Below are 26428 nucleotides of genomic sequence, written 5' to 3'. Positions count from 1 at the left end.
AGGTTTTACAAGCCTCCATCTGAAGAAACCAATTTCTAGACCTTTCACCATACTGATGCTATATTCGTTTTTTTATAGCAAACACCATTTAGTACTGGTACACTGCTGATATTAGCACCTGTTGTGCTACAAACCAAAGTACACATACATGCACATTTATCAACTTCAAGCATAGGAAAGGCTGAGTTGGCCTTGCTGGAATTTAGTATTATAATCTTGCATAAGAACACAGATCTCAGCAATTAGTGCTTAACACACTGAGCTATCTTCTGTACCATCGCAGCACTCACATTTATCAGTATGCATTTCAACTTCGGCTATTGCACATAATCAATATAATTCCCATAGAAAGGTGAGAATACTGTGTCGTAGTGAACGCACAACCTATGTGCAGGGCAGTGAACACAGGAAGCATTATGATCAGAGCAGAATGTATTTGTCAACAATAGACAGGCAATAGGTTCAGAGCCTACGCAGCACACCATAACATATATTGATGTGTGCTATTTAGGTTTTGTAAACAATGATAACTGACTTCTTTAGATTGGGCAGTCTTGTGGACGTCTCTGACCGGGACATACTTCATGCTTCTCCTCACACACCACAGCTTGCCCCAGCAGGTACAGTCAGACTGGGACATACATCATGCTTCTCCGCACACACCACAGCCTGCCCCAGCAGGTACAGTCAGACTGGGACATACATCATGCTTTTCCGCACACACCACAGCCTGCCTGAGCAGGTACAGTCAGACTGGGACATACTTTGTGCATCTCCTCACACACCACAGCCTGCCTGAGCAGGTACAATGAGACTGGGACATACTTCATGCTTCTCACACACCGCAGCTTGCCCCAGCAGGTACAGTCAGACTGGGACATACTGTGTGCATCTCCTCACACACCACAGCCTGCCTGAGCAGGTACAATGAGACTGGGACATACTTCATGCTCTCACACACTACAGCCTGCCCCAGCAGGTACAGTCAGACTGGGACATACATCATGCTTCTCCGCACACACCACAGCCTGCCCCAGCAGGTACAGTCAGACTGGGACATACATCATGCTTTTCCGCACACACCACAGCCTGCCTGAGCAGGTACAGTCAGACTGGGACATACTTTGTGCATCTCCTCACACACCACAGCCTGCCTGAGCAGGTACAATGAGACTGGGACATACTTCATGCTTCTCACACACCGCAGCTTGCCCCAGCAGGTACAGTCAGACTGGGACATACTGTGTGCATCTCCTCACACACCACAGCCTGCCTGAGCAGGTACAATGAGACTGGGACATACTTCATGCTCTCACACACTACAGCCTGCCCCAGCAGGTACAGTCAGACTGGGACATACATCATGCTTCTCCGCACACACCACAGCCTGCCCCAGCAGGTACAGTCAGACTGGGACATACATCATGCTTTTCCGCACACATCACAGCCTGCCCCAGCAGGTACAGTGAGAGTGGGGCATACTTCATGCTTCTCACACACCACAGCTTGCCTCAGCAGGTACAGTGAGACTGGGACATACGTCATGCTTCTCCGCACCCACCACAGCCTGTCCCAGCAGGTACAGTGAGAGTGGGACATACGTCATGCTTCTCCGCACACACCACAGCTTGCCTCAGCAGGTACAGCGGGAGTGGGACATACGTCATGCTTCTCCTCACACATTCTTATTTACCAATTTGAATGTTTGACAAGCGCGTGTAAAATTACCAAAATCTATGATCGACATCGCGGTGAACTATGGGCACCTATGGTACTGACCTAATTCACTCTGATTTCACTGTGGTGACCTTGTGATTTTAGGAGTTGCAGCCATAGGCAAGTTGTAGAAATTACAGGCCAGCCATCTGCTGTAAACTGAGCAATGCCCCTGTGTGGGGCAATGTTTTTGATTTGCAACCCCCCGCAAAAAACATTGCCGTTCTCTTAAACCACTTACCTCATAATCTAAAGATGTTTTCAAAATCAATTCATTGTTGATAATCTCAAAGAACTCAGAGCCTTGGTCCTGGTTAATGGTCACAGTGACACCGGTGTCCGCGAAAATGGGTGTAACAGAGATACCCGGCCTGTTATTCTCATATATTTGATTGTTTCTGTTTGCTGAACAATCTGTGGAAACAGAGGCATTGGGTTACTTTTTCGGTTGCATGCTCGAGAGCAGGGTTCAAGTACTAAACATTTAAGTGGGGGGACTCATCAACAAACGCAATGAGCGGTGACGTCGCCAGAAATTAGCATATCAAGGCGAAATATGCCCATTTCATTAAATTGGCTTTGAATAAGCAACCATATTGAACAGGACGAATGGCATTTGCCTTTCACAAAATCAACCTACACACAAAACCAAGACAGGATATTTTCTTCTAATAGTGTTTTTGAAAACGTTAAAAGGTGTGTATGTTTTAAACTCCAAGAACCAATACAAATGTTTGCCCTGGGACTTGCAGTACAGAAATGGGATATTTCACCTTTAGTTGTTTATTTTTCATTAGGTTATATAGTGCAGTGGTGAAGTGCCTGGCCTACAAACCTGATGACTGAGGTCGGCTTGAAATCATAAATTCAAAGGGGACATCCAATGTTTCTATTTTAGCTAGGGGGGACTGAGTCCACCCTCTGAGTAAAGTGGGTGGACTGCGTTCCCCCGCGTGTACCCTCAACTTGAGCCCTGCTCGAGAGCCTCTGATTTGGTCATGAGAACGCGATACACTTCTGGGCATAAACCAGTCACTTTCCTCGTAGTATCACCCTTAAGGGCCGGGCCTGAAGACCCCATGCACCCCACAGTGGCATTGATTTGAATAACTTGTGTCAAGAGAACGGGAAATATTGCCGCCGAAATCTGTACATGTTGCGTCATCTATGGTTAAATAAAAATGGGGCGAGAAAGCTGCTAGAATTACGGACTTCCTTTGATGATGTTCATATTCTCCACCCTTAAGCTCTTACAGAGCGAGTTATTTAATTTAATGATATCTGCGCCTTGGGGACACTGGCACTGAGGCCATCAGATTTCAGACTCTGCCTATTATGTGTCCTTCAGAAGAATACAAACGTCTCATATGGATGAAATACTGCCCTTTGACCCTTTTGAGTGGCACCTCAGAAATTCTGCAGAACATTTGAAAGTGACACATTTTACACTTCTTGGTTCGAATGCTGGATGGTCTGACTCAGTGGTGACGCTGTGCAGCAAAACGTGGAACTATGATAGAAGCACCAGTTCTAGGCGAAACCAATGTAACTGTGGTCACCTATGAGACATGTACAATCCCAAGAATCCTCTAGGACTGAGTAGGACTGAACGTCGCTCGTCAAAGTAGAACACCGGCGTTGTGTTCTCTTCCAATTCCCATACTGTGGACTGCAGATTCATCAGCGAATAGTGCTGTATTAATTAAAGCAGAAGGACACTAGTTTTAAAACCCCGTGTTGATACACACTTACACGTTTATGTACAGCCTTATTAAAATCAAACTTTGCCCCAAGAGTTTACAAAATCAGGCATATTTTGAACACACAAACATCCTTTCTTCACAACAGAAATATACATAAAATACCGCAAAATAAATCCAAATATTTGCTATTGAAATCTCATAAACTGCACTTATTATCAACCAGGGTTGAAGATACATATTTAGGATATTTTTGAAGAGCATTATCAGGTCACCAGAGAAAAGTGACTTGCTAAACTTACAAAGTCATTGTTTGAGATCTGGAGGAAACTGGGAAAGAACAACAGTGGTAAATAAGTTTCCCAACAACACCTACAAAATGGCAAAATGACAATGAGGAGGAGTAGTTTGTAATTTTTATAAGAAAGGAGTAGTTTGTAATTTTTATAAGAAAGGAGCAAACCCAAACTTATGATTGAGGTGCGTCATCAGGGAGAAGGAACAAAAGACTTGAGCCACAGAAGTGGGATGAAACACAAAGGGCCCGATTCATAGAAAAGTGTGCGTTGATCCCGCAAAGTCTCCACGCAGAAAACGACTTTGTGTGTCCCTCTGGGCAAAGTTCGCATTGCGTGCTTTGCATTTTCATGGAATCCAATTTGCAAAGCAACCCGACCCGCAAAGAAAACCGAGCTGCGCAAGGAATGCCCACAACACGCACCACGCAAACCAAAACCATATCCATAGACCAACCTTTGCGCAAACCATTGCATCCACCTCTGACCCCGCATCCAGCAACACTGCACACGCGGTCCCCTATAAGTCAAGGCTGCACCCAAGCAAAACTGTGTGAGGTCCCCCATATATAAAGGCTGCACCTCAGCAAAACTACATTAGCTTCCCCATAAGTAACAGCTGCACCCCTGCAAGTCTGTTTGAGGTCCCCTATAAGTAACAGCTGCACCCCAGTGAACTGCACAAGATCCCCCGCAAGTAAAGGCTGCATGTCAGAAAAACTGCATGAGCACCCCGCAAGTAATGGCTGCATGTCAGAAAAACTGCATGAGCACCCCGTAAGTAATGGCTGCACCCCTGCAAGTCTGTGCAAGGTCCTCCGTAACTAATGGCTGCACCCCAGCGAAACTGCGCTAGCTCCCTGGTAAATAACGGCTTCATCCCAGTGAAACTGCACAAGCTCCGCTGTAACGGCTGCACCCCTGAGATTCTGTGCGGGGTCTATCGTAAGTAACATCTGCACCCCTGTGAATCTGCGTGAGATCCCCTGTAAGTAAAGGCTGCACCCTTCCAAAACTGTGCAAGCTCCCCCATAAGTAACGGCTGCACCTAAGCGAAACTGCGCAAGCTCCCCAGTAAGTAAAGGCTGCACCCCAGCCAATCTATGACTGTTCCCCCTACTCCCAAGGCACCCAAACTGCTGACATATACCCCTACAGCACAGAAGCCGCCTCATGCCCAGACACCACCCACCATTCCCTCTCACCTCCCACACTACCCCAGGCAGCCCCTCAGAACCTGAAACCACCCACCAGCCCCCCTCACCTCCAACACTACCCACAGGCAGCTCTGACACCACTCACCAGCCACCCTCACCTCCAACACTACCCACAGGCAGCCCTGACACCACTCACCAGCCACCCTCACCTCTGACACTACCTGTAATGTGTGTGTGCAAAGCAGTCTGCTAAAATCAATGAATGAAGGGAGTCAGGTAGGAAGGCAAAGCTGTCAAAGTCCCTGCAAGTAACACAAGTAGAACATGCATGCGTTTCGGTGATGCGAAGGCTGTCTGAGAGTGTGCGAGCCAAGGAGATTGATGTGTACAGCCAGACTTTAAAAAATCTATAAAGTGAAGATGTAGCATTTGAGTGGCAGATGTAGAGCATGACATGAGAGCATCTTCTGGGTGATAGCTGGTGTTTGCAGGTGGGTGGCTGTGCATTGGGAGGGATCCACCTACCGAATAATGACTACACAAGTGATGAGTGTATCCCACACATCCACAGTGAGGCACCCAATCCACGTGAAAGTCACAGAACAAATGCATTCCAAAACCATAGAAAAACAAATTCAGCTCATGAACAAAGAGATAGCAACAAGTGTTTGGTCAAGAAACTGACATCTGTATTCAAAATATGTACACTACAACAAACAACTATGTGGAAGGGGGAAAGGTCCAAAGATCAAAAATGAACAAAAGTCAAAAAGGAAAATCCACACGAAGAACTATTTACACTGGCAGCGGGCCCAAATGTCTCTCAATGCGCCCTGCAGGGCAGACTCACAATCCTCGTCCTCGGCCTGGAGGCGTGCCTCAGTTCTTGCCTGGATGGCTTGCAGGCCCCCTACCATCCTCCACTCCTACTCCTCCAGATCCCTGAAAGCCTCCTTCAGGACGGGAGCCCGCCTCAAAGTATGTCTCTCCACCACTTCTACCCTGGCCCTTCCAATCCTTCCATCCCTAGCCTGCTGCATCTCTGTCATCAGCTGCCTCGAAACTCCATCCGGATGCGCACCATATACCAGAGTCTCCTCAGTTACTCCTGCCAGATGTCACAACTGTCCTGCCTGACTTGTCTCCTTGATGATGAATGGCCCTGCATGGATTGCCTCTGGACACTCTTCATCTGCCGCTGCCTGGCTGAGCATGGGTTGTATAAGGTACCCCTGCTCTCTGGATGTCACACAGCACTGTCCTTGGGTGCCAGCTGTCCTACTGCTGCCTCTCCCTATGTTGGTGCCTGGGCAGGTACAGTGACCACCTCTTCTGTAGTACATGGGACTTCCACTGGAGGCAGGAACGTGCTCACCACCAGACCGGGCAGTGTGGGTGGGATTGGCACAGAGGGGGCCTTGATGGTAAATGTCAAGGAAGGCTACAGAGACCACCCGAGAGTATTGAACATGCCAGCTGTCCCAGATAGTGGCACATCAAATTGTGATGCTGTGACAGATCCTTGCGAGTAGCTGTCACAGTATCACAAATCATGCCCATCCACCTCGCCAGACCAGACAGCAAGGTGCCCGCCAACTCAGGGCTGATCTCCTCAGGCACAATGGGGGGCTCAGTCTGGGTGGAGGCATCCACAACGGTGGTCACTGCCACAGCAGATGCCCCAGGGACAGGAGGTTGTGCAGCTCCTACCACAGTGCACTGCACATCCTCATGTCCCTGGTCTAGTGCTGCAGTCTGAACACCCTCTTGGATGTTCCCACAAGACCCTGTGTGCTGGCCTTCACTTGACTCCTCCTCCCCCACCATCTCCATCTCCCTGGATGAATCCCAAGTGTCTCTCGCCCTGGCCCCTCTGTCACTGTATCCTAGCCCACAGCCACTGAGAAGTCCTCCACTGCAACCACCTCCTGGGAAGTACCCCCAGCTGCTCCACCTGATGTTACTTGTGCTCCCCCAGCCAACTCTCCCTCAGATGAGGTGGTGCCAATGGTGGCTGGCCAGGGTGTGTGGTTGGGTCTGGTGGCCCAGTCCCTGCCCTTCTGCTCCACAGCGAGGACTCTGCCCTCTTCACGAGCTGCAGCAACTGTGGAAAATGGGACAAACGACATTGACATCAGTTGTCGTTGTCAATGCATGTGTGGCATACACAACATTAACATCACCAATCATGCAGTATACTGCAACCAGGAACTGACACACACAATGCACACACACACGGACGCACCCATGCAAACTGCATGTCTGCTGCCGCATCAGTGTTGTGTGAAAGATGAATCACAGTCATGACACACTGACCATGTCAACACAGCACATTGTTGTGTGGACACAAACACATCACCAAAAACAAGCAACGCCACCATACCAATGACCAACCAACACAAGTATGACATGCAGCAAGGGGCATGGGAACTGTACCAGGGCACCTGTCCACACAAACACAGTCACCAGCATGCATCTGTGATAGCCTGACCTGCAAGCAAGCAACACATACCGCCACACATATCAGGGAATTAATTACTCATGCTATGTGGCCCAGCATACACATATTGCATGTACACACGTACACTTGTGCTCCAAATGCATTGGAATGACATGTCACATGTCTGTCCCTGAGAAGTCAATGCAACAACTTGACATTCACAGACATCCATGCACATGTGTCACTCTCAGCAGATGTGTCTGCATGGATGCACTTGCAGGTGTGCCACATATGGAGCTGTCCATCATGCATGTCCCCATGCCTACATCTGTACTGTCCCTGCACTTGGTCTATGATCTCACACAGTGTGTCCCCAAGTCCAAAAAGTCACTGAGGAAAAATTCAGCTAAGTCCATCCATGCATATGCCAGAATACAATGTATAACGCCACATACGCCCAGCATTGGCATGAGGCAGCATGCTGCTGTGTCTCACATCTACACACAAGCTGAATACAGAATGGGGCATCTGCAAACATGCATGATAGACATACACTGTAGAGCGTTTCTCCACATGGGTACTCACCAGCAGCTTCTAGGCGACTTTTCCACGCAAATATCTGGGTGTGAAGGTCCAGATAAAACCTCTCAAGGGCCTGCAGCTCTATCTGGGAGAACCAGTGGCAGCCCACATGTTACACCTCCACAGTGGGCTCCTTGGCGAGGGCTGCCACCACTTTCGGATGACTACAGGTCTTGAGGTCATCTCATCATTTCCGCACTTCTGCCGCCCCCTCCGCGTTGATGGCAGCTGCGATGTCTTCCAGATCTGTTGTCAAGCGCCATTACTTAGCTGTGTTGCTGGGTTGAATAGGCTCACAGGACCCGATCCACCAGGATGCCAACTTCAGTGGTGGTGAAGTTGGCAGCCCTCTGCCTCGCTGATATGGGGGTGCTGCACTCTTCTGAGGAGGTCGATGGTCCAGACATGGCACCCCTCTGAGGCAGGTATGGCTTCCCTGGGTCCTGGCTAAGTGCTGTGTAGCTGTGGTGTTTTTGGCAGGGAGAGGTGGATGTCCCAAACACAGAAGAGGTGGCCGCAACCACACCACACGAGTACAGGCAACAGCAGGACAGCTGGCACTTCAAGACAGTGCTGGTAGCAAGCAGGCCCTCACACTCAAGAAGGCAGCCGAAGATAAGGAGTAAGTGAGGCAAAGCAGGACTGGGGGAGGTAAAATGAACAGTTGGCATGCAGGAGGAACTCTGGTGTGTGTCTCTCATCCATATAAGCCACAAATAGGGTAACAGCCCTTAACGCGTTAGTTACGTCTTATGCGTTGGAGGCAGTGCACCTATGCGTTTCCTTCAGGTAACGTGTACCGTATTTTTCTTTTTGGGGGTTGCCTCTGCGCATACACGCATGTATTTCTGTCCATTTTGAGGCCTATGATGTGTCATGTATGCAATTTTGGGTTTTGGGGTCTCGATACATATCGGATACTGCCTTTTTCACTTTTTGGAAACTTTTTGGGCATTGTGTAGGCAATTTGTGTGTTTTGGGGTGCCTATGCGTATCGCGTACCAGTTTTTACATCTTTCTGAACCTTTCTGGGTATCGCATGTGCAGTTTTTGTGTTTTGGGTGCCTCTGCATATCGCGTATGCATATTTTTGCTTTTGGGGCACATTGGAGTCTTGCTGGACATCACATCTATGTCGCACATCACCTGGACTGTTCCCTTTCTCATATTGTCCAGAACAATATCTTGGTGTGCCTTCCATTTATCCATAACATCTGCAACATGAGTGGAAAGGCACTAAAAGGGAAAGGGAGTAGACAGTGTCGGGGACATGGTGAGAACACATCTGCCCCAGCCACATCTGCTCCAGCCCCAGGGGTACATGGTGGGCCTCAGGCCACAGGTGACCCGGCACATGGACGTTGATGGGGTGGCAGCCAGAAAGGTGAATCACCACCATCTAGGGCCACTAGGGCCAAAAAGGGACACCCTGCAGAGCAGGAGGAGGCTCCACCCCAAGACTCAGCACAGGAGAAGGGTCCGCCGAGGAAGAGGCGCTTCACTGATGAGGAGCTGCAGATCCTCATTGACTATGTAATAGATCACCATCATGAGATGTTCCTGTTTGCGGGGAGCACGCTTACATCTGCACATCAATTGGTGCATTGGTAACATGTCACAGACCTCCTCAATGCCTTAGGTGTGGAGATGCACACTGCTGAACAGGTCCAGAAGTGTTGGAATGATCTCACATGGAGGACCAAGCACAAGCTCAATGTCAACCAGAACTTTGCACTGGACACTGGAGGGGGCTGACCAGAGGACGAGGAGCTGACTCCAATCGAAGAGGCCATGAGCCAACTCATCAGCATTGAGCAGGTGCAAGGTGTGGTAGGTGCAGAGATGCATGAGGATACATCTAGTGAGTGGCATTTGTGTGCATCGTATGTGTGGACAATCATGGTGGTCCTACCCATATCTGTGTAGTAGTAAAGCTGACTACAGTTGTCAGCCATCCTTGGGCAATGCATGTTTGCAACTGTGTACACTTCTGTCATATGGCCTGCATTCAGTGATTTTCCTGTGTGGTCCACATGTGTGGCACATGTTAGCATGACTGTTCACAACACTGTCGGCTGGCCTACACAGCCATGCCAGCACTTGCATGCAGGGTAACAATGTTTGTAACATGTGCAAATTGCAACACCCCATGACATGCCCATCTGACATGTACACATCGACCAAAGGGCACACCTCTGTGTCACGCCAAACAATGCTGCATCCAAATGTTTCAGTCATTTCCACATTTTTGGGACCTGTCTCATTGCATTGTACATCAAATACATGCAATATATGTCGAGCACACACAGCATTTGCTGCTGAGTTTCATGTTAGTATTGCCACCTGCTCATATGGGATGCCTTGTCAGGTTGCATATCCGAGTTTCCTGTCATGACACTCTGTGGTGTGACCAGCCTGCCGGGGAATCAGTGCTCACAGACCACTGCCCTGTGTAGGAGGTGTTCTGATGATCCAACTTGACTTGTGAAATGCAAGGAGCAACATTAGACAAAACATGGTGAATAATAGCTGATGGAGGTGTCAGACTTCGGAGCCCCTGGAACTGATGGCGCCGCTCATGTCGTGTTGTGCCATTGTGGTTTGGTTCCCCACAGTCTATGCTTTCTCAAGATGGCCACCGGCACGTCAACATTCAGAAGTAATAAACACTTCCAGATCCTCCGGAGCTCTGTGTCTAAACAAAGGTAATTCCTGCCTATCGAAGTTCCCCTTGTGCTGTTTGTTTTCCAAATTCCTGTAAATCTCCCTTCTAAACTAATTCCTTGCCTTCCTGCTTCATGCTCCTCACTCTGACTTCCTTGTTCCTGCTTCCTGCTGTATTCCACTTCTCTGCCTCAATTGTGGATATTGTTCCAAACTGGAGTTTATGCTAAGCCGTTTTATCATCATCTGAAGTACTTCTACCACCACTCCTAGAGAAGTTGCCACGAGGTTTTTTTTCAGGGTTTATCCCTGTTTTTTCCTCATTTGAGACCAGTGGTCGGGTCTTTGCCAGATCTCCTGTTTCATCAGGACAATCAGGCGAAGGAAACGGTCTGCCTGGTTCCCTTCTTCAATCCGGCTAATCTGTCTGAAATCACAGATGGTAAGTGAGTCCATTAACCTCACAGGAGAGTCATCATGCCAAGGTGGTCACTCTGGTATTCTCCAATTGAAATGTCTTTAGTCAGCCCATGCAAAAGGTTAGGGGCATGAATAATGCCAATGTGTGTGCCTGTCTGCATTGCATGTCATGTAGGTGCAGGTTCGGAGTACACATGTGTTTATACTGTTCTAAATAGTACCACCTGTCTGACAGGAAAGCCCTGTATGTGTCCATCAGTGGATGCATGACAGACACATGCCTTCTTCCTTGCATAATTGTGTCTGCCACATTTGTACGCCTATGGGTCCACTAACGGCATAGGCAGGATCAGAAGTGGGCTGATGCTGCATGTCAGCAAATGCCATATATCTGTGGTTTACATCTTGCAGTGCGCCAATTTACCATGTCATTTGCATGGGTGTCCTGCTATTTTGTGTCTGTCTGCCCTTTGATGCACATGTGCATGGTTGTCAGGACACACATGACTCAAAATGTCAATCTCTGTCCATGTACAGGTAATGATGCAGCAGATACAGAGGGGGAGGAGAAAGAAGAGGTGCAGGAACGTCAGTCCACCAGCGGAGGCCGTGGTGTACAGAGCCATGAAAATCCACAGGTGGTACAGACCATTATCAGCCATTCTGCAGACTCTTCTGACTCTTCTGACTCTGCTGATTCGGATGCAGAACCAGAAGTGGAGGATTCGCTCAGTGAAAAGGTGAGTGCCCCAATGGGCAGGTCATATGGGGCTGTTGAGTCTGTGGCGGTGCTGCTGGCTTTGCAAGGACAGTCAGTGGTGAACCCCACATCCGCAGTGGTTATGGCTGCAGGGCACCCTCCCATGAGTTGGTGTCAGGTTCTAGTTCCGGCCCATATGTGCAACGGGGGGTTGCAGACCTACAGCCAACGACAGGGGCACCGCAGCAATGGGCCTGATCCCTTACATCATGCCGCTGTGGGCCCTGCACACATGGTGGATGTGTGCAGGCTGGAGAGACAGTGTGGGAGCAGCAAATGTTGCATACCGCCATCTGGCATGGAAATGTGTTGGATCAAATTGCAGAGGGAAAGGATTACCTGGCAGAGAACATGTCCACTCCAGCAGCCCAGGATGCGCAACCGCTGTAGATCCTGTGGCCCTCAAGCTGCTCCCGCAGTCTGAGTGTGGAGGCCAACACCAAGGAACAACGGGCTGTTCTGAGGTGTCTGCAGGAGTCCCTGCATGCAGATGCTAGGACACATAGAGAGGGCCAGAGGCGTGAGATGTTGGCATCTCATAGATCCAATCGCCGTGAGATAGAGAGCTTGAGAACTGCACTGCATGATGAACTCTCAGTCACAAGGCCACAGCTCCATGAGGAAATGGATGACTTGAGGCAGACACTGTCCCAGCAACTGGATGCATCACAAGTGAGCACACATACAGGTTCTGTGGCCATTCATGATGAAGCGCATCGTGACCTCACCACCTTGAATGAAGACCAGGCCTTGGCAATGCGTGTATTGGATCCACCGCCACCACACAACCACCTCCAAATTGTTGTTGCATTTGCATAGTTGAAAGCAACTTTGTTGTCTGAGTGCCCTGGGGCAGAAGAAATTGCCAGGCAGCAGCAACATCTCAGCGAGCCACCACGCCTGGAGCAGGAGAGAGAGAGAGGTCAGGTCACACTAACGTCTCTTGTCTCGAGTCAGTGGGGGTGTGGTGGGGGTGATTGGCTGGGCCTGGTCCGGCATTTTTATTTGGGCGCACCACACATGCACACGGAAGCAGCAGCCAGCAGCAGGCGCAATGCAGTCTAAAGCGCCCGGCCCACCCGCCACCTAACTTACTAGTTCGCCTTCAGGCTAGCTCAGCAGGAGCAGGCATCTTGAGCCTCCAGCTGGGACTAGGAGAGGACGTCAGAGATGTTGGCCACCACTTGATTTTGGCTTGCTTGCCTTGGGGTCACCATCAGCCACAGCCAGGTCAGTTGCCTGGTGCTGCCGGGGGCAGCCTGCAGGCTGCAGACTGTGCTGACTGTCCCGTCACTGCCGTGGCACGAGTCCTGGCCCAGTGGCCCGCTGCTGGCGCACATGCTGCGCACGGCACAGCACACCGATGCCCTATCCAGGGACGGGCAGGGACCTGAGACAGTCCAACACCACCACAACCTCTGTCAGTGGCCTGCCTGCAGCCTGGGCTGCTGGCGCGCACTCTCCGAGTCCTCAGCGAGATGCCAGCTGGAGTCGGAGTCGACACTGTGACACCACAGCAGCAACTAAAAGTAAGTGAGTGTGCGTGTGGGGTGATAGATTGTCAGTCGACGACACATGACTTCAGGGACAGGGGGAGGCAGGATGGGCTGGGCACTGCATACAATTGTCTCGGCCCGGGCATCGACAAAAAAGTCACCCAGGCGAGTTGCAAATAGCAATTCATTCCTTTTGCGACAGACTGTTAGTACCCAGAGATTTTTTGATAAAAGGTAATGATGCAAATTGTGCAATTTAAATAATATTGATTCAGCAACAATGGTCAGAACTACTAGCCGCATAGTGTGAAGTACCTCCTTATTAAACTGTTACTGGGCCATTTTGCTTGCCTAGCCTTGCCCAATACCAAGAAGCTGAAATTAGATAACTTCATGTCAGAGAAGCAGACTCGTCGTCTGGTTTGCTGGTCACATGTTTCGTCTTAAAATAAATGTTTGCTTTTAAGCAGAAGAGGCTCAGGCGTCTTAATGACTGTACCAATGGGCAATTAGGTTTAGATCCTTGTTTATTGACTGTGGCGGTGCTCAGGGTTGGGCAATGGGCATGCACCTCCTTGCCCATCTTGCACTCTGGGTAGGGCCTTGCTTTGTCTGTATTTGGCAGATCAGAGGTCAGTTCTGTATGGCTTACATGCACTCCCAACGCCTACACCTCTTGCCAAGATTGATGCCTGCTGGCTTACTTCTCCGGCCAACATCCTGTCTGCCATGAAAGGCAGTTGCTTCACGTTGTTACCACCACTTCCACTGCAACCACCAATCGCAGAGCACGCATGATGGATAAAGGACAGCTCTTCTTCGCCATTTGTTGTGAAATGAGGCTATTCACAACTCACAGCATGGAACATAGGTTTGTTGATACGGCCCCACCCTTCTGTCAGCTGTGCCCCAGGGCTGGCTGGAAGGTAAACTGAATGGACTTCGGTGTTCTCAAGATTAAACACTCTGCCCTAGCAAGGCCTGACACACCGGGCCTCTGGTGACTGTATGAAATAACTTTCCTCTGTGTAATGCACGATGTTGTCCAACTACTGTAGTAAATCCCCAGTCGCAGCGTTGCTGAGTCATGTAAAGCAGTATAAGTATAACTCAAAGGAACTGCTCAAAATAATAGTTTTTAAATGGGGCAATTTCTTTCATGCGCCTTCTTTCCAATCTTCACACTGTACATCAATTTCACTTTAAATCACTTCCATGGCAGTGGTGCACCCAAAAGACGGTTGGTAATGCAGTGATTTTTAGTACATTAAGGGATCCATAGACACGCTCTACAGTAGCAGTCTAAGTGGGTAGCTCAGCAGGTTGAGAGATTGTTGCTGAGATGTTATACATTAAAAACTGGTTGTTAATCAAATGGCTTTGTGCAATTCCTTATGAAACACTGGTGCTATAAAATGTGTTTGGCCTTGGATCTGTGGACCCTGTCAAAGAACTGTATGCATGACTACATTTATGTGAACGTGTATTGTGAGCATACTTGTAACGGAATGGGATGTCCACTCCACCTGTATATTTATTTACTGGGCGTTTACAATGCGCCTATAAACAATGGGCCTCATTACGACCCATGCGGAGGACCAAGGTGCTAATAGCACCATGGTCCATGCCGGTAACTTTCCGACTCCACCATGGAGAAAGGGGGAATTACCACCCCATTCCAAGGTTGGCGGGGCGGTAATTCCCCCTTCCTCCATGGCCCTTCCCCATTCCCATTTTTGCCCCATAGGGCTCAATGGGACTGGGGAAGGCGCTAAGTACGGTACCGCAAATTGCGGTACCGTATTTAGCACCAAGGTCCCTTTGCGGGTAAAACCAGCCGTTAAGGTCAGGTCCCGCAAAGGGACCTCGTAATTAGGCGCTAATAGGTTAACGGCGCCGCAGCCTTTTAGGGCGCCGTTAACCCATTAGTGCCAGGGTCGTAATGAGGCCCAATGTATTTTGTTGTTGTGTGACACGCATAAGGTGGCCAGGGCTGTCCTGGCATGTGTTACTTGATGTTTTCCATTTTGTGCTGTGCCTTCCTACTTGTGTTCTCCTGTGTGTTGTTGGTGGTCTACATGCACAATAGTTGGTGATGTCCGTGTGACAGTGGTTGGGGACTTTGTTGCTTGTTTTGTGTGAATTGCTGTGGACGATGTAGAGTAACCTCACAACAACCAAACATTGCATTAACAACCCAATAGAGAAAAATGCTAGGCGCACCCTTTTTCAAGAAGAACAAGAGCTTTGTGTAGTATACAAAAATTGAAAATGGGGACAGGGCATTATGAGTCCACTGCCACAGGGTTCTCTGTCTTCATCAAAGCAAGCAGCACGTTATGATCATGTAAGTCATCATGTGTGACACATTTCATGTGCAGTGTTCATCCACCACCCTCATTGATTAGCCCCTATTTAAATGCTAATATTCACAAATTGTCCTCTCTCCCATTGGCCGTATCATCTTCCCCTCCAACTTCTTCACTCATGGGTGACGTTCTCTTCATCTTGGGTCATTGTGAAATGATTGGTTAGGCTTTCGAATACTCCACCCTATCTTGAGGACTAATCACGTGATGTGCACCTTCCCGTCAACATGAGCTTGGTAGACAACTTCAAGGTCTGCCTGGCACTTGCCAACAAGGCAACTGTTTTCTCAACCCGGACACGCAGTCACCTCCATCAGGCTTCCCTGCCGCAGTCTTATGAACATTGGCATCGCCCTTTGCTTTCCCTGGTACAAATCATGGACCTTGTTTTTCTCTGTTACCCCCTTTGTCATGGGGTTCCTGCATGTCCTACTGATCCATCTGATACATGAAGGATTTAAGTGCTTTATCCTTGGGTGTCTGGTGGTTCAAATGGGATGGCCATTATCCTGGGGGGCGCTGGTGTTCAAAATCTCAGCTCGTGTTTTGCCAGCTATGGACCTCTGCCCTGGCACCCATCGGTATGACCTTCACAATCAGCCGCAGTTCTGCTCCCATTTGACTGCTCACATTCTTGTCTAATTTACATAGTTCTGAATTGATACATTTGTATGTGTGTGTACGTACGTGTTCACAGCCTTGCCCAGGGGTTAGGATGTGATAGTCAAGCAAGAGAAGAGGCCTAGTTGTTCTGTGTGCCCAACACAGCCTGTAGAGGAGGAGCCAAGTATCCCCATCTCAATCGACCCGCCCCATTTACTTGTATGTTGGAAACCAGAGTATGTGACATATACAGAACAGCTGAATCTACAAAGAGCAGAGTATGGACTCAGTCCAGTACCAGTGAAAGGGTCAGTACCTAAGTGAATCTGGGAGCCAAGATACCCATTGAGAAAAGCATATCTGCATACAAAGAAATATTTTGGCCATCTGAATGAAATCCCTGAAGAAGCAGAACCAATAAATGGCAAGGATGAATGGTAGTATCATTAACCATCACCAAGTATATGTTACATTAAGCTGAAGATGAAGTACATAAAAGAGATGCTGTGACTAGAGAATGCAGATATTCTATAAGGCATCAAGAAAGCAATAAGGATAAGTGACATCTTGGGCTTAAGGTGAAGAAGCTTATGCCACAGAAACAGATGAAGATATCAAGTTATTTTACACGTGTACAGATGCAGAAGAAACGCAAGCAGCAAAGTAATCATGAAGCTAGCTCTAAGCTTACAGTAAATAGACTGCGGCAAGTGCCAACGTATACATACATAGGAATGAGAGAATTACGGATGTTTCCACTAAACGTATTATAGCAGGTTGGACATTAACAAAAGGCCTCAGTTCAGAGTGTCACTGTTAAAAAGCCGAAATTGAATTACAGGCAGATTATCAGTGAAAGGAGAGGCTGAGCGAGCCAAGAAGCCAAGGTCTTATCAAAACTGCAGTAAACTGACTTTGGATATAAAATCGTGTGAAAGAACAAACCTCCTGTTCAAAAGGAATGAACATAACAAGGAAGACGTCAGAGGTCTGAAAATAATATTAAATACATGAAAATGCTCGATTTTATGGTCTCTAGTCACATGGAAGCATGAGTTGGATGAATGAAATGGTCACACCCATGCATGAAGGCAGACTGTGCTTCTCACTCCCTAATTTTCACAGAGCTAAGAACACTCTCAAGGACGAAGTTCAAAGGCCTAATTGACAGTGAGGTGATGATGGAGTGATATGCTAATTGGTGGGAAGCTAAAGTTAAGGCAACCTAACCAGCATCTGGATGGCCAGCCTGCAGGCTGCTAACGTAGGTGGAAAAGTACTGAAGGTGGATAGAGTGCAAACCGATTGTAGAGGACTTGTGTAGTCAGGGGTCCTATAGTGTGTAAAGCAATGGGACGTCGGGCTTAGTTGCCCCACCTGATGTTAAGTAACCAATCACATAGTTACACTTTTTAGACTAGTGTGGATCATATACTTAGATGTTCACTCAGAACCAATAGCCCATGCTTATAAGTTTTTGTAGTTTGCCACGTAGGATAATGTTAGTACACGTGTGATTTAGACGTCATTGATGACACATTTTGCTTATAAAAGTGCAGTTTTATCTTTGAGTTTGAAGATCGAGCGATTGCGTTGATGTTCATTATGCTCCCTGTTTTAGATAATTGACATTAAAACAGTCTTCCTTTTGTCAACTTCCTGAGTCGGCTCTTTTATTGATGTATGAGTAAGGTGTGCATCCCCATCCATCTCAAGGGTAATTTCTGGACTATCAAGTTCAAGCCTTTGAGGATTGTGGCCTACTGTTGAATATGTCAAGGGCTGCCAGATCAGAGTTGTACCAAAAGTTTCACTTTTTGGCAGGCTTCAGTCAGCCCCTGATAAGAGGGACAGGGGCAAGAATGCCAAGAGTGTTGGAGATGGAACAGTGAAAATTAAAGAGGGCTGTATCAGGGTGGGAGTCAGCCGCAGGAGTAGAACGAGGAGAGTAGGTGGAGGCAAAGGCAGCCACTGACACTCTTTTCATGGGTCAGATGACCTTGAAGACAGGAGGTGGTGTAGGGAGTGCCATTGCAAACGGAGAAGAGAGCTTCAAGTGGGACGAGAGAAGAGAATGATCAGTCCATGACAGTGGGGTAGTAAGAGGAACAAAGAGTGTTATGACCGTGGAGATGAGAGCATCCAAGGTGTGGCCAGCAGTATGCGTTGGACCAGAAGGTAGAATGGAAAGAGCAAGGGAGTCACACAAGTTGAGGAGTCCAGAGAGTCAAGATGGATGTTAAGATCACCCAGTAGGAGAAGTTGGGAAGAGGAGGAGAGAAGAGGCCAGGTCAGCCCATTCCAAGAGGAATAGGGTGGACTGGCCCAGCGGCTGATAGAAGGTGGCCAGAGTAAGAGAGGAGACAGGGGAGCGAGAGAGCCTGCAGAACAGGCTTTCAAAGGAGGAGTAGATCTGAGTGGGAATTATGGAAGCACAGATCCACTAAGGAAATATCAAGGCTACTCCACCTCCTTGTCTGTTGTGCCTGGGCATGGAGAGGATCTTGTAGCCTTCAGGTAGAAGTGTGTCAATCTCAAGACAGAGCTGTCCTTAAACCACATCTCAATAAGAGCAAGACCATCAAGGTTCAGGAGTTCAAGAAGGTGGCAGATGTCAGAGGAGTGCTTGACAGCAGAGCATGAGTTTAGTGTGAAAACATTGAGCAGGTTGCCACTTTTTAAAGACATACGGGGAGTGCATGGGACAGAGGTGCCCCCTGTAAGTGGTAAGACAGAGGTAGGGGGGGCAGAGGAGGCAAGGATGACAAGGTTGTCGTAAGGCGGATGCAGGCAAGGGAGACAGGATATCAGAAGATGGCAAGGGAGCCAGTATAGGAGAGCCTGCAGGAAGCAAGAGGGCTCCAGATGTGGTAGTGGGTGGCCAGGGCAACAGGGTGAGAGAGGCTAATGTGGTTGTCAGTGTAGTGCGAGTAGGCAAGGGAGCCTGTACAGTTGAAAGTGACAAGGGGGGCATTGTGAGGGATGTGGTAAGGATAGTAGGTGGCAAGGAAGAGAAGGTGGGCATAGTTGACAGAGGAGTCTGGATGGCAGTAGAAGTAGGTGGCAACAGAGCCAATGAGGAGGAAAGATGAAAGTTGATAAGGCGAGGAAGGAGCCTATCAAAAGGTAAGAGGTTGGGTTGAGGACCTTGTACCAGGATGCTACCATTTTGATAGACATTTATGATGGCCCTGGAGGTGGAAAAGGAGGTCAGAAGGGTCTCCCACCGGGTGCCAACGGTTATGTGTGAGGAAGAGTAAGGAGAGAGCAAAGCGGCCATATGGAGAGTCCATAGGTTGGGAGAAGGAACGACAAATAGGATGTCGGTGAGAGTCTCTGTGGCGGAAGCACTGACGTAGCTGTCAGCGATAGGAAGGCCTGGGTGGAAGGCCAGTATGTCCTTGTTGAGTTTCTTCCTGTCAGACTTAGTGAGAGGTAAAGGATAGGGGATGGAGAAGCAGTTAGAATAGATGGGGAAGATAGAGAGTGCCATAGTGACGGGCACAGAGTGTGGTACACTTAAACAGGCAGAGCAGTTGAGGTGAGTGGGAGGAGGTAGGCAAAGAGGGAGCTAGCGCACAGGGAGACACAGACATGATGGGGAAGAAAGAATGGAAGATGACAAGGGCAAGAGAACAGATAACAGACCAGACAGAGGGTGAAGGGGGTAACCTGTCAGCACATTCCCATGAAAAGCAGAATGTGAGCACAGATAAATTCGATTTTAAACAGCAGCAAACCAATCAGGATGTGAGCACCGCTAAAAATTATTTTAAACAGCAGCAAAACAATCAAGGTCTGCACACAAATACAAACGATTTTAAACAGCAGCAAAACAATCAGGATGTGAGCACAGCTAAAAAGCAAATGTCAAGGGGGGTCATTACGACCCTGGCGCCAAGGGGTTAACGGCGCCGTTAAAGTCTGTGGCGCCATTAACCCCTTAGCGCCTTACTACGAGGTCCCTTTGCAGGACACGACCTGAACGGCTGGTCTGGACCAGCTGTTAAAGTAGGGACCCGCAAAGGGACCTTGATGGCAATTACGGTACCGCAATTTGCGGTACCGTAATTGCCGCCTTCCCCATTCCCATTGAGCCCTATGGGGCAAAAATGGGAATGGGGAAGGGCCATGGAGAAAGGGGGAATTACCGCCCCGCCAACCTTGGAATGGGGTGGTAATTCCCCCTTTCTCCATGGCGGACTCCGGCATGGACCATGGTGCTAACAGCACCATGGTTTAGCGCCGGAGTCCTAATGAGAGGCAAGGTCTTTAGGGTGGTCCCTTTCCTGGGTTTCCCTCTTGTCACTCCCCGACTGGAGATTCCTTTTCTCCTGCCAGTATCTCCTCTCAGTCCTGGTCATTGGACTTAGGGTCGGTGGGAAAAATGTTTGTAGGTTCTACAGTATGCTTAAACACAGAAGAACCCAAAAGGGGGCTACTTACTTTAAGGGGTTCTAAACTAAAGGACCAAAGGTCAATTGCCCAATCTTTAATCTAATCTCTCCAGTTCTGAGGTATCTGCTGTCCCTCTGGAAGAGGTCTTTAATTCACTCACAGTCCTAGTTTTTTCCAACTTTTATTGAAAGAAGGGACTATTCAGGCAAAGCATACCACATTATATTCCGACCCGTCCGACTCCCTTTCTCCACTCTACAGCAGCTTCCAGAACAATCAGTAAAAAACTTGTTTCAGAGAACAAATCAGTACACAGCACATAATCTGGTCGGCCAGGGTAACCTCATTTAAGGCCTCATTACACGTTGTGCGGTAAGGGAATAACGGTACCGGTAAGCGATTACCGGTACCGCTAAATTCCCTAGCTAATTACGACCCGGACTTGCCGCTATTAGCGGAACCGGTAAGTACGGTGCCACTAATAGCGACAAGTCCGTGGGCACGCGCACCCTAGACCGGAAATAGTGCAATGGCGCTAATTGCACGGCAACACAAGCCATGCAGACTTGGCAATAGCGGCACGGTAAAGAGCCAAAAACCCCTTACCGGCATGGCGCTAATACCAGCATCGCGAACCACCCGTTAAGAGACCTGAGCAGTGTTCCCACCTGCCACAGGTGGACATCCAGCACAGGTGGAGGCAGTGCAGACTTGCAGAACAAAAGAGCACACCACACCCCTTCCCACCCACCTTCCCACACCAAAATGGTTCCAATACTGGCAGCATTACATGGGCTGGAGGACACGTTTGCAGTTTGGCAGCACCAACAACAGGCAGCACAGAGGAGACGCAGGAGGATGAGGAGGAGGAGGAGGAGGGCAAGACAGGTGCAGCAAGAACCACCAGGGGACCCAGAAATACCACAGAGCCAGCCATCAATACCCAGGATCCAAGCCAGTCTATTTAACCAAACACCTGAGCACATACATACCCTGTACCGTCTGCAACGGGATACCATCACCAGCAACGTGGATAAGATACATGACGACAGCGTGAGCCTCATAGACATCAGAACTGCAATCCCCCATCTACTGAAGGTGGTGACTGTGCACCACTTCCTGGCCACAGGCTCCTAGCAGCATATTGTGTGGCAGATGCATGGCATCTCACAACCAGTATTCCCATGCACGCCGAACCAGGTACACAATGCCCTCCTGAAGCTTGCACATGAACACATATTCCTGCCAGGGACTGTCCAGGAGATCGCAAACACCAAAATTGCCATCTATTCACTTGCAACCATCCCAAGTAGCATTGGGGCCATCAACTGTACCCATGTGGAATTGGTGGTCCCACGTCACAATGAAGTAGTCCACCGAAACAGAAAACAATTCCACTCCATCATTGTCTGAATGGCATGTGACGCAAACAAGATAATCACACATTGTTGCTCCAGACATCCTGGCTCAACCCATGATTCAATGGTCCTGTAGAACTCAACCATACCACGCAACATGGAGCGACAAGCCAGCCAACGATCGTGGCAACTTGGTGATTAGCAGGGCATGTACATGTCGGTGTGATTGGGGTGGGGGAGAGAAACATACACCAACTGGGAGTTGACTGTCGTGCGTGGGACAAATGGTCATAAAGATGTATGCCAATGTCCATCGGGGAACGCCACAATGTACTTGAGAAGACCCCACATGAAATGTGAAGCTGCACAACATTGAATACAATCCAACTTTCGAAAGATTACACATCCATCCACACCCACATTTCACATTATGTAACACCACATAATACACAAATCAGCAACATGCCGTCAAGACAGACATACAGAATTTGGGCAGCACAACATCAATACAACAATGTGCCCTAGAATGCATGCAAAGGGATCACCCCTAGCCATAGCATCTGACCACAAACCCATAGCACCACTGAAGTGATGCTTCACAGCATAGCAACATGGATGTTGGAATGGCAGTACACTGGCATTGCAGTACTAAATTTGCCTGGGCCCAAGGACACCTGAGACCTGGCCTCACCCAGGACATATCTATTACTGTTGGAGGCATGATTTGGGCATGTTGACTTGCATGGTCGAGCTCAGCTTTGCACATTGCAGTCACGCAGATCGTCTGCATGCATGCTGTCAGTTGTGATTTCCAATCACAATGCAAAGACGATTTGTGTGACATGTACAGGCCGCACCAGAGGTGGCCGGTAACAGGTACCCATTCTTCACCCCATAAAGGCAAGCCGGCTATCCCCTGAAGAGGTGGCTCCTAACCCCTGTATGGAACCCACATAACCAGCAAGAAGAGGACAACAATATTGCACATACCCGTACCCGCGTCGTGATGGAGCAGACATTTGGCCTTTCAAACACACAGCTCTGGTGCCGAAGCGTGCCGGGCGAGGCTCTCCTGTACGGCCATGACAAAGTGCCGAAGATAACCATGGCATGTGTGACGCAGCACAAAATGTGCATCAGACGGAATGTGCCTATGCCACCTGACATGCAACCACCAGATGAGGATGATGTGGATGGTGATGAGGATGGTTGAAATGGCCTGCCAGGACATGCAAGAGGCGATGGCCAGGATGGACACGATGTGCGTCAGCATCTGATGTATCAGATTCCATGAGATACAAGGGAAAACTATTATGTATGGAGATAGGTATTGTTGCCCTGATGCATGTGGTGAGTCCCACAAAGAACCATCTCCCCAATACAGTATACATACACAATGATGAAGACCAAGCCTGTGTTTCAAATTCTCAACAGTGTATTGTGAACAAAATTCAAACAAAAAGTGCATGGCCCCAACTGTGCAAATGACCTCACCTCCCTCCCCCCACAACACTCCCAAAAACACCCTTACCCCCCACCCCCCACAACACTCTCAAAAAAACCCTTACCCCATACCCCCTCACCACTCCCAAGAACACCCTTAACCCCCTCCCCCCACAACACTCCCAAGAACACCCTTACTCCCCTCCCCCCACACCACTCCCAAGAACACCCTTACCCTCCTCCCCCACAACACTCCCAAAAACACCCTTACCCCCCTCCCCCCACAACACCCCCATGTGAGCCTCATAGTGTGTACGGGTCCTTCTCCACAACCTAGTCCTTGCTGGCCCTAATTCTCAGTGCCTCCTCCGCCATTGGGTGGTTGGAATGTGGTGCGCCTCAGGTTGCACAGAGAGCAGTGCAGGGGGATTGTTTGCCGAGAACTCCCAGAGGAGGGGGTGCCCAGTTGATCCTGTGTTGTAGGTGGGCATTGGCGCTCAATCGCGTCCGCTATACGGATCACGGCCTGCCTGAGTTGGGCCATTTCATTGCAAATCCTTTTAGTGCAGGCCTCCATGCCCTGCCTTGTCTGCCTTGCATTCATACAGAGGTCCTCCCTCAGACGGGCTGCCTCAGCCACATGCTGCCCTACCAGCCCAGTGATCTCTGCCTGCCTCTGGCTGATGGATGCAAGGTCATGTTGCGTGCTACGAGCAGGAGGGATGACTGCTGCGCTTTGGTCCATGCCTCTGGCATCAGGTGAGTACACCTGGGGGCTCCATGCCCCTTCCACAGTGTGGGTGGCTGATCCTCTATGGCTACCTGACCCTGATGACAACCTTGGGCTTGCCTTAATGGAGCGTGTTGGGTTGGGGGTCTGGCTTCGCTCCACAATGTCAAGTGCTTCCTCCTCGTCCGAAAGTGGTGCAGTGGCTACTGCCTCACCAGTTGAACTGGTGGCAGCAGAGTGCGGGCCCTCCATGCTGATTTCACATGCAATGGGACACACTGCCGTGGGTGCAACAATGGCAGCAGCCATGGCCTAAGGCTGCGTGGAACTTGTGCTCCTGCTGCCTTTGTCCCTCTGCTGCTGGACACTCCTCCCGGTTACCCTTGAGGTGGTGGCGGTGTCCCCTGTCGCATCTGTCCTGGGCTTTTTTGTAGATGGGGGAGCAGGTGTCGCAGTGCGTTGGTCCTCAGTTTCTGTCTGTGATCCTGTAGGGGTGAGAAATGGGGAATATCATTGTTTATGGTTCTACCTGCCTTATGCTGAATGTTTATGTCATGCCGCTATATGCATTGGGGCCTCTTTATTGTGGATTCCGGTAATGGGAATGTCGGGTGGGTCATGCATGAATGGGTCTGTGTTGCACGTATATGTGGTGATGCATGCATGTATGTTTGTGGCTGGATCCATGGCCTGAATATGGACACATATTTGGGGGGCCCCTCACACTTCACTGTGCATTTTTTGATGTATACACTCGCCTCCATCGGATGAAGTGGCCACACCATGCTCCATTTCTCCAACACCCTCTATCGATTCCACTCCAATTGTGGATGCACAGGTCTCCTCCCACTCATGGAGTTTCAGAGGTGAATCGCCGCCACCTCCTGTGCCCATTGCCAGCTTGCGGTTCACTGACAGTATATTTTTGACACGGAGCCGGAGGTCGTCCCACCTCTTACGGCAGTCCTTGACTGTGCGGGTGGTGGTGCCCACCGCACTGACTTTGTGGGCAACCTCTGCCCAGATGGCCTTCTTCTTGAGGATGGTCTCCCGCCGCATGTCATTGCTGAAGACTACATTTGCATTTGCCGATAGTGTCTCTGTGAGCATGATCAGCTCCTCATCGCTGAATTTTTCCTTACGTTGGTGATCAGCAGCTTTTTGTACGGCCTTGGGCATCTTTGGGCTATCCGGGATGGATTTGTGTCCGAGTTTCCTTGAAAGGGGTCCTGGATGCAGAGGATGGCAATGGATTGTGTTTTAAAGATGGCCGCCGTGCTGTTTCCCGTTCCTGTGCGATGACGCTATTTCAAGTTCCGCATTTTAATGGTGACCGCTAATAGCGGTGACCGCTAATGTCGGTGACCGCTAATAGCGGTGACCGCAATTTGCATGCAGCGTGAAGGCGTAGGTGCTAATAGCACTTTAGTCGAGGCCGGTAAAGGACTTTTTGGGGACTTTTACGGCATGGCGCTATGCTTGTGTCCGCGTACTTGTAATAGTACGCAATTAGCGGCCTCTTGCGAGGGCGGAGACACAAATATCGCCATGCCGGTAAATGGCTTCATTTACTGCGCAACGTGTAATGAGCTAGTCTTTTGTGGCAAACTGCAGACAAGGAAGCTAACTAGAATGAAAATTACAGAGAGAGGTGTAACACATGAATCATTGTTCCTATTGTCAGGATATACCATACTTTTAACAGCCACAGGATTCCGGAAGTTCTGCTTGCCTTCTAACGATACTATGCACCATTTGACAAGAAGAGTCAAGTTGTTTAGAAATGATATGCTATGATAAGGCATTTATAACTGACCTATACAGAAGTGTTTCAAGGCGCGACGAGGCTGGCGAGGCGAACAAAGGGCGGACAGACACCGATCCTACTAGACCAGGTGTCATTCAGATCTCGCAAGTGCGTGGGAAGGGGGCAGGGATAGTGCAGTACATGGGAAAAGATGATAACAATAAGTAAGTAAACGGCCAGCATGTGGCAAGTGCATGGGTAAGTGCGAGCATCAGGTGTCAAGGGCTGGTAGGGGGACTGTAGGGATAAAGAAACAGTCCTCAAGTGCGGAGTTGCCAGGTGGGCAGTGCAGGTGTGTGATGCTGGCAGGGGAAGGACCTGGGCACGAGATCAGAGGGTGTCCAGGTAGCCAGTGCAGTTGCGGTTACAGGCAGGAGGCAATGTTCTGTCTCCTGGATATACAGTGTGATTATCAACATCATCCACCTCTGGGTATAAATCCAACATCTCCCCTGTAGCACACCTGACCTCCAGTTAAAAGTGTGCTAA

The 26428-nt window shown here is 49.2% G+C and overlaps 1 protein-coding gene across 5 annotated transcripts in view; it reads right to left on the bottom strand.

The window, feature by feature from the left end:
- The window catches only part of CDHR5 (cadherin related family member 5), a 317423-nt gene that overhangs the window by 281669 nt on the left and 9326 nt on the right, over nt 1-26428 (bottom strand). For all 5 annotated transcript variants that reach the window (XM_069624043.1, XM_069624044.1, XM_069624045.1 and 2 more), the window contains exon 2: nt 1958-2130. In XM_069624043.1, the coding sequence (XP_069480144.1) occupies nt 1958-2130 (173 nt within the window). The remainder of the gene's footprint in view (nt 1-1957; nt 2131-26428) is intronic.

This window comes from Ambystoma mexicanum, chromosome 11, assembly GCF_040938575.1.
Source record: "Ambystoma mexicanum isolate Mex_15411 chromosome 11, UKY_AmexF1_1, whole genome shotgun sequence".
Taxonomy (NCBI): Eukaryota; Metazoa; Chordata; class Amphibia; order Caudata; family Ambystomatidae; genus Ambystoma; species Ambystoma mexicanum.
The sequence above is the reverse complement of the archived record's forward strand: the minus strand, read 5'-3'. Positions and strand labels throughout refer to the sequence as shown.